At 36.1% G+C, this 12,233-nt stretch overlaps 1 protein-coding gene across 3 annotated transcripts in view; it reads right to left on the reverse strand.

Moving 5' to 3' along the window:
- Window positions 1–12,233, reverse strand: part of LOC110033220 (BEACH domain-containing protein C1-like) — a 154,093-nt gene that overhangs the window by 36,977 nt on the left and 104,883 nt on the right. For all 3 annotated transcript variants that reach the window (XM_020737131.1, XM_020737130.1, XM_020737132.1), the window contains exon 16: window positions 3,835–3,974. In XM_020737131.1, the coding sequence (XP_020592790.1) occupies window positions 3,835–3,974 (140 nt within the window). The remainder of the gene's footprint in view (window positions 1–3,834; window positions 3,975–12,233) is intronic.

Consider the following 12,233-nt stretch of genomic DNA (forward strand, 5'->3'; position numbering starts at 1 on the left):
AACGTTTTGGGCGCCAAGGCGCTACTCCATAGTGCATTGGCACCATGTTCTGGGCGCCTAGGCGCCAGAGTTCTCCCAGCAAACCGAGAAAGCGGCGATTTCAGAGGTTATTTGACGCAAGTCGAAGACTGGAAAAGTACTTTTTGGTATTTGCAAGTCCTGGAATTCTCTAGGAACGCCAAGAGGTCGTAGTAGGAGTAGGGATTGTAGATTTTTACCTTTTCTTAAGAGATTGGTGAGGGGTTTAGAGAGAAATCTGTAAGAGAAATATTGCAGGGAGGACTTGGATTCATTGTTGGAGGAACTCTTCAACTCTTTTAAGAGGTAGAAAAGCTAAGTATTGTGTTTCCATTTGTCTTGGACTTATTGTAAACACATATTTAGTGTATTTGTTTTGTTAAATGATTATGATTTCTATTTTAATATTCATGCTTTGTGAGTAGATTTTCTTTACTTTTATCTTGTGATGAATAAGTAGGATTTGTAGGATGTGTTGAATGCTTTAGAGTTGGATTTTAATACTAATGTGACGACCTTTCCTTCTATGCTTCATTTACTTTTTGTATTGGTCATATAAGTTGTTAAAATTTGTTGTGAACCCATAAAGACTCATAAGAGCTATGAAAATAACATCTAGGGAGATCACATTGAACTAGTGGGTCAAGAAAAAGTAGTCTATTGGGCAATGCAAATAAATAGGGAGATAGATTTTGATGAGTATAACTTGGGAGTTTCTACGTTGACAAACAGAAATACTTACCAAGTTAAACCAAACTTCCTTACGCACTCGAAAGATGGTAAACAAGATATATGCTCCTATTTGTCAATAGCCATATTAACAATTATTGGTATTCGATCCTACAATCTACTTAGCCAATCATAAGAGAAAGGTGGCTTTCATATTTTGAAATTCACCAAATCAATTGATATAGATTGTTTAGCTTTAAACGTATGTTATAGTTTAGAAGTAATTGTTAGAAAAACCATTTTAATTTGCATTCTGAACTAAGACCTTAGCGTAGTAGACTAAAAATTCGCCTAAAAAACTCATTACCTCCTTCCCTGTGGGATCGACAATCCAGACTCAATAGAGCCCTATATTACTGAAACAATACGTATACTTGCTTGAGAAACCTCAGTGAGTAATAATACCTAATTTTAAGAACTCAATTAATTTGCTAGAGAGCGGATCAAGTTTTTAGTGTCATTACCAAGACTTATATTATTGTGATAATCAATGAGGCGGATCAGCTACCCACTTGATCAGAGAGCAGATTCACATCCTTACTAGTGAGAGATTATTGAGAATGACTATACAGATACATTTGATATAATATTGATATTTATAAAACGTGATCAAATATTTATTTACCATCCTAGATAAACTAATATGGAAGGTTGATGGTTTAATGCTATGAGCTTGAAACAACCAATTATTGCATGAAACTTTTCACTTTATTTTTTTAATAGGAGTATCTTTGAATGGATTTCGTCTTAAAACTTATCTCAAAATTTGTGAGCATTCTTTATTGGGAGAATCCACTTCGATTATGATTATCGATCACCGCACCCATCGTAAATTATGAAGTATTTTTTCAAAATTAAAAAAACTGAACTAGTATGCAATGACATGGCTAGAATACACTCTAACATAGTTGAAAAATATGATGGCGACCAACAATTTTGCTCAATGGGTTGCTTTGAAAACCATCTATTTTGTTGATGATGGTGAAGTTACAATTAAAAAGAATATTGGTGTTGATGATGATGTTCCTGACACCCAATATATTTAACCTAATTAGTGATAGATCAGTGTATTTGTGGGCTCTTAGAAACCTTCCACCCAATTCTATAAAATATTTGAGTGGTTTTAAATTGAATTTTCAAGAAAAAAGGATAATTAGATAAGATTCTATCTATAGATTTCTCATGTAAGTATATTATCTAAGGTTCAAGGTCACCCATAAGTATAAGTCCATGTGATTAATTATTACCCCACTCGATTGTAAGAAGATCTTCCAATTAAAGCTATTCAATTGGTGTTGATGATGATGTTCCTGACACCCAATATATTTAACCTAATTAGTGATAGATCAGTGTATTTGTGGGCTCTTAGAAACCTTCCACCCAATTCTATAAAATATTTGAGTGGTTTTAAATTGAATTTTCAAGAAAAAAGGATAATTAGATAAGATTCTATCTATAGATTTCTCATGTAAGTATATTATCTAAGGTTCAAGGTCACCCATAAGTATAAGTCCATGTGATTAATTATTACCCCACTCGATTGTAAGATCTTCCAATTAAAGCTATTCAATAGATTTTACGATGCTTTACTTAAAATAGATGCAATATATATTGAACATTCCCAATTTTAACGGTTAATATGGATAGAGTTATGATTGAGCCTAGATCACAAAAATTTTAACTGTCAAATCATGTGATTGTTACAATGCATAGGAGCCTTCGTAACTCTATTTGTTTGTTTGCAAAAGAACTAGCCTAGAAGTAAAATCCCACATTATTTTTGGCATTTGCTTCCACCTTGATAATTCAAAAGAAAATTGGAATTTTTTTTATAACTTTCAATCAAGAAAATTGGAATTGAATGCTACAAGATGCAAGCGAGAAGGTTTGTAAATGCTCAAAATATTTTATAAAAATTTTAAAAGAAAAATTTAATATATTTTTTGGGGATTTGATCAACTTTTATTTTTTTTCTCATTTTTTTAAATATCTCAAAATATTAGGAGCATCCTTTCGCCTTTCAAGTTATTCAAGTGTGCATACATTCAACATAATGATATGTCTAATTAGAAAAATGGGTTGTCGTGCTTTTTAAAGAGCTTTAAACACATGTTAGAGCTCGTGAATTATATTCATTTTTCCTTAAAATGTGCGCAACATGTTGAAGCTACTCTAATTTCTATTTTCATATTCTCGTTTGGAATGATGTTTTCACTGAAATGTGTGTGAGGTTTATATTCATTTATCATTTGGTCACTGCATATGTTTTGATGCAATCTGCATGTTTTAAGAGTAACAAATACTCGGATTGACGCATATATTTTGCAGTGATTTGCAAAACTACATTTTGATTGTTCATTGGCGTGTTTGTAACCAAATACGTTGAGATGTGAAAATTTTTTGACTCAATTATTATTATTATTATTACCACTACTAGTGAGGGAAGAGGGGATTGCATCCTGATTTTATTTCTTTTCATATATATTATTTATGTTCCTTTTTTAATATTATTATTATTCTCTTATGCACCATAAATTTGAATTTGAATTTTTAGCAAAATTAGATTTGATTCCAAAATACTTGACATTAAGTTTGAAACCTTAATTATACAAATAAAAAATCTTGGCTAGTATTCAGATCATCAACAATTAACATCAGCTGAATGGAATTATTCTTAATACTTATTTGAGTGCTCTCTTTTGGTAAGTGGTATACGCTAATCTTTGCAAATTGTTCATGCATTGTTTTTTATTTATTCTCCCCTTTTCAACCTCTCACCTCCCACCTCCATGAATAAATTTGTATCCTTCTACCCTCTTACAATTACTGGCAACAACAACAACATTAACAAAAAAGTCTTAATTCCACTACGTGAATCCTTTTGCTCCATTGCCATTGCGTCCTATTTTCCTATTTAGTGTCATATTTTCATGTAATTCTAATAAATTAAGATCATTTTTTATACAATAAACCCAAGTCTTCCTAGGTCTACCTCTGACTTCCTTATTAATAACCGGCAAAAAAAAATAAAAAAATAAAAAAATAAAAAAACACACACACACACAAGAATAAGTTTTGAGTAACAACCTTCTACTGTGCATCTGATGAAGTGAAGAGATTAACCAGCTCCGATCTTTCTCATTATGACAATTTGGGCCCGCTAGGTCTAGCATAGAACTTCCATTGCGGTGCTTATGAACTAAAAAATTAATTCTTTTGGTAGTAATCTGAAAAAGATAATGAATTGACAGTTATTCAAAAGGAGCAATGAAAGCAAGTTAAATAACAGAGCTTGTAAAGCTTAAAACAAATTTTCAAAAAGTTAGGCGTATGCCAAGAAGGTATCTTTGTATCAAAGAAAAAATAAATTGATCTTATTCTTGAGATAAGCAATATACTTTATAAAGAGATGAAAACGAAGTCAAGGTTTTTATACAAACATGACACAAGTATATAAAGCTTGGCAGAACTAGCATCAACTTTGTATCAAAACATATCCAGGATCTCTACTAGGTAGGTAACAGAGCACTGGGATATAAAATTCAAAAATCCTGTGCATCCTCAAGAATCCGTTCAGGCAAGATTTTACAGATTTTTTTTCAACATTGATGCTAAATTTTGACTCCAACATCTGTCGAACAAAGACTATGAACGTTAAATCTTTAATTAACTAATATTAAATCGGAAGCATTCATTTATTTTATTTCGCATCCCATTGTCTATGCATAGATAGGCATTACCCACATGGTAAAAAACAACGCATTTGATACAACCCTTGCTTTATATAATTGTTCACAGCTCACAGATTCAAGACTATTTTAGCTGCAAACATTAATTAGGCCAACAGTAGTAGAGGAAAAATAAAAGATGAAAAACTGAGATACTCAAGCTTTCAAAGAAGAAGCCGATCAAAGCACCTGCTGATGAAGACCGCACATCTACCTCATAAGGAAACAAACTCTGAACAAATTGTGCTCCTTTCGACAACAAAATCAAATAGAAAAATTTTCGATATATTGAGTGAGATGCATATCAATTGGATGGACCTTAAAATATCATATTTGTTCACAATTATAAATATAAGAAATTTCAATAGAAAAAGGCACTAAATTTCTCCACTAACATTGTATTATAGTCAAGTTACTCCTAGCCGTTACCCTCACTCCCGTTTCCTATTACCAATCCCAATCTCAATTACAACAGCCATGTCCACTTTCGCCACACCTAACCTGACTCCTGAACTTACTCCCACACGCCTCTTTCTCACCCGCTAGTTGCTGCTTGCTCTTACCCGCATGCTAGAACTAATGTGCAAGACTTGCCATGAGACCTGGCTCACATGCTACCACCCATGATCACACATCTTCATAGAATAAATAGCACACAATATGGCGCAGAGTGGTGTGGTACATTCCCATGCCCTTTTCATTGCAAGGTGCAGAGGGTTAAAATAGTGCACACTATTTACACTATATATAGGCAATGGTGCACATTGCACATATCCCATAGTATGCCATATTAATTTATATGATTTCAAAAAAAAAAAAAAAAAAAAAAAGATGAAAGAGCTTCAACACACACTTGCGTGCATGCCACCCAATTCTTATATATTTACAAATCTATTATTAAATTTCGCATCCATAATGCTCCGGCTCTTCCATAGCTTACCAAAAGATCATCAATATATCCTTCCACGAATATGTTAAATGACCCACAAATAGAGGAATGTAAACTCAAGGTGTTGGATACATAAATGCGGAAGAATTGAGCGCAAGTATAAAGAATTGCGTGATAGGTTTGTAAATATTGGAGATTTTGTGTGAGATATGAAAGTATATAAAAATAGGGTTGCAAGCATGTGAACTTTTGAAAAGATTGAGACCTAGAGCTCATTAAATGCATCCTCTTTCAAAAATCAATAAAATAAATAGCAAAGAAAGCACCCCCATCCATATCAGTAAAGCAAAGAGTAAGGAAGGGCCCAAACCCTTCTCTACTCATTCCGAAATGAGAACCCAAATATGCATTTTAAATCACTCCTGTTAAAATGGTAAATAAGTAGCAAAGAAAGCTACAAGTATTCCTCCCGAACAACCAAAATGTGAATTCAACAAGGTTTAAACCGTGACCTTCAAAATCAGCAAACCAATAGCAAATAAAGGCTCCAAATATTTTCTCCCAAGCATAGCAAAGATGAAATCCAAGCTTAGCCTCAATCACATATATATATATATATATATATAGGGGGGAAGAGCAGCGGTGACTCCGTAAGCGTTAATTTCAAAATAAGGTGGGGAGGGAGGATCCCCGTCTATGAAACCCAAAAAATAAAATTGACACACTCCTAGGGGTTCCTCTCCCCACAGTACAACTCACACAAAAAAGAATCTCCAAAATACAGGTATACCAAAAAAAAAAAAACAAAAGGCCAAAAAATAAGTAAGCCTGTGATCTTGTGTAGCTTGAGAAGTAACTTGAAAATTAAAGTAGAAATCATGTACAAATGTGTCTTCAGATTAGCAGAGTTCTCCAAAATCATCTCCACGGGCAGAGAAAACCAGCAAAAATCGTGAGATCAAAACAGTAAAAAGGAGCCAGGAACAGGGAAACAGAAAACTGAACTCGACCTGCAGCAAAATGAAAACCTGCCAAGCAAAAAATAAAACCCGCAAGAGGAGAAATGTAGACCCCAGCCATCTAAACCGCAAGCAGCTCCTCCTTAGAGCCAATAAGCAGAAATGATTAAAAACAAACATAAGGCAGATTTAAGTTATCTCCCCAATGAGGAGTCTTCTAAGAGGAGCAGGGGGGTGGATACCAACGTGACAGACCTCCCCTGCATGCTTGGCTGACCTCCCCTGCATGCTTGGCAAGCCAATCAGCAGGGGAGTTGCCCTCTCTATGAATGAATTTCAAGTTTATCTCAAGATGTTTTTCAGCCATAAAAATTAAAATACGTTTAAAAGTGCATAATATATCCCAGAGGGGAGGAGAGGTACCCAAAAGAATATCATAGAGCATTTTAAAATCCATTTCCACCTCTAATCTATGAAAATTAAAAACATTAGCCACCATTAATGCCAAAAAAAAAGCCCAGCATTCCGTTTCCAATGGATTATCAATAACAACAGGGGAAGTGAAAAACAGAGACACCTACCCTCAAAATCTCTAAATATTCCCCCAACCGCAGCATAATCAGGATGCCAACAACCATCCACATTTAATTTAACATAACCCGGTGAGGGGGGAGCCCACCTAATGAGCCGGGGGGGTTTAAAACCTGAACCTCAGTAGAAGCAGCCCTTAAGACTTTATTGTAATAGGCAATCACATAAGCAACAGTCATAAAAGCAGTGAGGGGAGAAGTGTGTTATTTAAAACTGTTTTTGGAGTTCCAAAGGAACCAAAGAACTAGTAAAGGAAGGGGAAACCCCTTCTTACTGATATCAAAATCTTTCCATTGCCATAAATATTTGCTTAAAGAGCCTCTATGCATCCAAGAAAAACTGAAATGTGCACCAAGCACATCTCATATTCTTAAAGAGAAAGCACATTCAAAGAAAATGTGTCTCATGTCTTCGTCCTCCATTTTGCACATATGACATCTCGAGACCATTTTTAAGCCTTTTAACTTAAGAATATCATCAATAAGTATTAAAGAAGTGAGGTAGCGCCAAAGGAAAAATGATATAGAGGGAGATGAAAGTTTATGCCAAATCCATTTTCCCCATAACCAATCACGATGTGAATGTAAATTGTCATAAATAAGTTTGCAAACCGATTGAGAATTGTTTCTTTTCCACATGGGGAGATCCTTTCGTGTAGATGTAATAGGAATAGTAAGAATATGTTTTGCATTTTGTTCCCCCACAATAGAACACAATTTGGAGAAATCTCATGAGTAAAGAAATCAGAGACCAATAAGGAATTAGTATGAAGAGAGTGTGAACAATCAGAGTTATGTGACAACCCTCAATAATCAAAGTTATGTGACAACCCTCAATAAATATATATGTATATATATATATGTATATATATGTATATATATATATATATATATGTATATATATATGAAAAGTCCAAGGGCTGATTTTATTGAAATAGAAATGATACATAAAGGTTGTATGAGAAGGCTCAATAGAGGCACCCAACTCATACAATAATACCTCAACAAAAAAATACAGATAGACTCAATAAAAATGTAAAACAAATTTAAAACATGCAGAAAACAGGTAGCAAGGGACAAACCAGTTTAGTCATGTCTCTTCCTCTAGTTTTAGGAGCGGAGTCAGATAACTTTGAAGAGTCGTGTCATTGTCAGGAGTAACTAAAATATCATCCATTGAGTTTTCAAGTTGGAGTGAGCCCCCAGCCTTCTTCTTCCGCCGAGAAGTGTAAACCTGTCATTCTTCATCTAAAAACTGGCTCATGTGATCATCGGTCTGATTAGATGTTAGAACTGCAGTAGAAGGAAAGAAAGTCGTTGCCACAGCGATAATTTCCAATGTATTTGAAGTGTGAATTGTCACCTCTGCAATTGATGCTTCTTGAATAGAAGCTGTAGGGCTATCCTGATTTTTGTTCAGACATTATTTGTGGCAGCGTAGGAAGAACTTGAGGCCATTAGCGTGCTTCACACAAGCACTGCAGCAACCAACTGTCGTCTAGAAAACGGTATGAGAGCAGTCCAGAAGGTCGAGCAGAAAACTGTGGCGGAATAATCGAGCGGCCTTGACGAAGCAGATGAGCAGCTCGAGAGAACCTGCAACTCGAAGTGTCGCGGACGCGAGCTGCAGACGAAGAGCAGGCTCGAAGTAGACGACGCAGCAGACGAGCAGACGACGCAACAAGCTCCTTCACCAGCCAAAGCCGTTGATGAAGACAGAAAGGATCGAAAAGAGCGAAAGAAAGTAGAAGTCTGTTTCGGGCTAGGGTTCGCCATTAACGGAAATTCTAGCAGAGCGAAATATATATATGTATTTTTTTTTTCTAAAGGTTGATCGCTGATCAACCCTAAAGTCTGACCGAGGGGTGGACCCCCTTCCAGGTAGGTGTGCAATTCTATCATACACAAGGATCAAACCCCCGACCCAAGGGACTTACACCAAAGGCCGCAACCAATGAGCAAGGCGAAAGGGGATCCTTCTAAGCATGCCAACATGAGAATAACTCCCAAACATCCTTCTAAGCATGCCAACATGAGAGCCCAACGTGCACTTATGAAGAGTCGGTGAAATAAGGAGCAAGAAGAACTCCCAAGCATCCTTCTAAGCATGCCAACATGAGAACCAAACGTGCACTTAACATGTTTTAACCAAAAAAGTGAAGTAGAAAACAAATAGGTAGCCAGAAAACTTTAGAACATTTGTGAAGCATGCTAAAATAAAACTCCACGATCCATCCCTTCCTCTTTCTTCTTCTTTTTTTTTACTCAGCCAAAAGAAGCATCAAAGCCAAAACAAATCAACCAACAATTAGTGACATTAATGAATAGCTAAGGGAGAAAGGGAGCCATATATACCTCACTTGGTTGACATAAAAGAAAAATCAGGGAACAAGCTACAGGATTCCAAGAGCAGCAAACACCAACTCAAAGAGAATTTGACAGCACCAACCCCTCTCTAAAGCTTCAACAACCAGAAAATCTCCCCCAAGAGCCAGGGGAAAGGAGAAGGTTTTACCTCCACTTATCATGGGGATGAGCCGAAGTCGAAAGTGACGGGGGACATAGCAACAAATGACGCAGAGGGAGTGGCGAGCAAAAGGCAAGAGTGGCGACAGGTAGCTAGTGGCGATCGTACGACAGAGAGTGGCGACAGGTGCAGAGGCAGGTGACATCGCGAAGAGGAGAGGGGAGCTCGATCTAGGGCTCCACAAAGGGCCAAATGAAGAAGAGTCGGGGAGAGAGGTGAGTTCGGGCTCGCGTGCGACCCAAGAGGAGGAGAGGTGAATCGGCCTCGAGTTCGACCAAAGAGGAGTTAGGGATTTAGGGATTTTTTTTGTTATTTTTATTATTTTGTTTTGTTTTAACATTATTGTTTTATTTAAATATATTAATTCGTGTGTCATTTATTTGTGCTCGGAACTCTAGCAAAGTGGGTGCTTTTCAAGGTGAATTCGATGTTAAGGACCCACTGGCGCGGTACGTTTCGCCATCTGGGGTAGTTTGGACAACCTCGTTGAAGATCAGGACAAAAATGCGACAAATTCGATTTTCTTAAAATTTTGGGTTAGTGAGCAATCATTTGAAAATTTTATTTTAAATTTCAATTAATTATGCAACATATAAAGGCGCAAGTGATGTGAATCGCGATATTTAAACGTGTCAACTGTCTGAATTGTGTTATTTGTGCACGCGAATGTGCAAATTATAAATAAGGAAATCCTAGGGCTTAATGGTCCTATAGAGACTCATTTTCAGTTCTCTCATGTTGGTTCCAATCTCGTAAGTGCTAGAGATCAAGAACGACACATGCGAAACTCCAAAAGAGTAAAAAAGTAGGTTGAATTTCTAAAATGATGTGGGTCTCATTACTAAGGCTCTAAGATAGTCAAAGGGAGAGTTCCAAGACTAGACCCTAAAACCTAAGAAAAAAACTAGACCTCGCCAAATATGAGGTTAACATAGTGCCACTTGGAATTGAAGTTTATTTAATACTACTAGAGAGGGCTAGTTGGGTAGAGATTGATTTCTAACACTCAGAAGTGTAGATACATGCATAAAGGGAAGAGTCCAGAAGAAATGACACCAACAGTTCATTCAGAAGAAGAAAAGTTCATTGGGAAGAAGATAAAGTTCTATATTGGTGAATTGTTAGCAAAGCTGGCAGCAGCACTATGCAGCCCTTTGTTAAGTGTGGGAATCAGCATGTTGATCAATGTTTACTTGAATTACAACTGTGGCACTTATTGAGATAGCCTAGACATCAAAGATAAAATTGCCCTAATGTTGTTTAGAGATCCACATCAGATGCTCACCCAGGACTAAATCCAGTTTAGAGGAATTTTCAGGAAGAATTTATATCTAGAAGTGGTCAGTAGAGGATAGTAGAAGCTAATACTGTGGCTCATAAGGAGAAAACAAGTCAAAATATTCGTCCAAGTGTTTATTCCTTAATCCATCAAGAGTTGGATGAGCAAGTTGCCAATGATGCTGATGCATAGAGTTTGATATGTTTTAGTTATCATTTGACAAGAAACAGCTTTTTGCAGTCACTTTGTTTCATCATCCTAATTTATATATTCACAGTTGATCTGGAGTTCATGAAATTTTATGAAAAATTGTAATAATTCATTTTGAGAAATGAGGTAAAATTTTTGGCAATCTAAAATGTACCCCAATTTTCGAATTGCTCGGAATTCAACCGAATCAATTACATAATATTATATGCATTAAATCAAATAATTTTATATAAAGCACTAAACATAAAGTTTGAATGAAATGGAAGATATATGAATCAAAAGTTATAAATAATCTTTTATTGAACCCTCCCTAATCCCTTCACTATTTTGGACCGGCATCTTAAGCATTTTTATTTGAGGGTTTCGATCGAATGGTTTTGAGATCCTTCAAAATTTCGCCTCCCTTCTCCTGATACTCCTCCCCCCTCTCAATTTTGCTCGCACGCCGGTTCAATCGCTCGACAGTGAAGGATTCTGCGATCCTTCACTGTATCAAAGGGCGATCGACACACAGTGAAGCCGCGAAGCACCCCACTCCTCCCCATCTCCCATTTCCTTCACCTCCCACAGTGATTCCTCATCCCACAGCTTATGCACGATTCTGCACTGTAGCAGAATTGCGATCTGCAGCAGGTTGCACGCACGGCCGAGTGTCGCAGACCTTGGTTCAGAGCTCTAGGGAAAATGTGGTAAGTGTGAAATTGATTTTAGTGTTATTTGAGACTTATTTTCTTTCTCTTGCTACTGATTTTGATATGTCTCATTTTTCATGCATTGTTCGTTTCTAGTAGCCGTCGAATGCTCCATAATGGTGTCGGAAGTGTCATAAATGGCTTGTGAGTTGTTGTAAAGAGATTCCAACACAAATTTAGAAGGCTTAAGAGTGAGTAAGCAAAGTTGAGAGAAGAGAAGAAGATTGGACAGACTTATGTTTTAGCAAATCGATTATATTTTGAGTTCAATCACTTTATGAACTACGATATTCAAAATTCCTAAGTTTAAAATTTCAGGTTGTTTACCTGAGACGGCAAGTTCAAGACAAGCATATAGAAGATCGCCGCAGGATGACTTCGTGATTTTAGGCAAAATAATCACATACTAACTTAAAAACAATAATTTAATTTATGGAAATCACTTGAATCTTAAAGTTTAATATTAAATTTTATAAATTATTAAGATTAACGTAAAAGTCACCGCAACCTCCAACTAGCTAACATAGATTACGATTTTAGCGTAACAATTGATGTGAGTAATTACATTTCTAAATTTCAGTAATTTTCTTCATTTTGGATTGTATGTTTGAC

The sequence above is a fragment of the Phalaenopsis equestris genome, unplaced genomic scaffold, assembly GCF_001263595.1.
Source record: "Phalaenopsis equestris unplaced genomic scaffold, ASM126359v1 Scaffold001116, whole genome shotgun sequence".
In the NCBI taxonomy this organism is placed as follows: domain Eukaryota; kingdom Viridiplantae; phylum Streptophyta; class Magnoliopsida; order Asparagales; family Orchidaceae; genus Phalaenopsis; species Phalaenopsis equestris.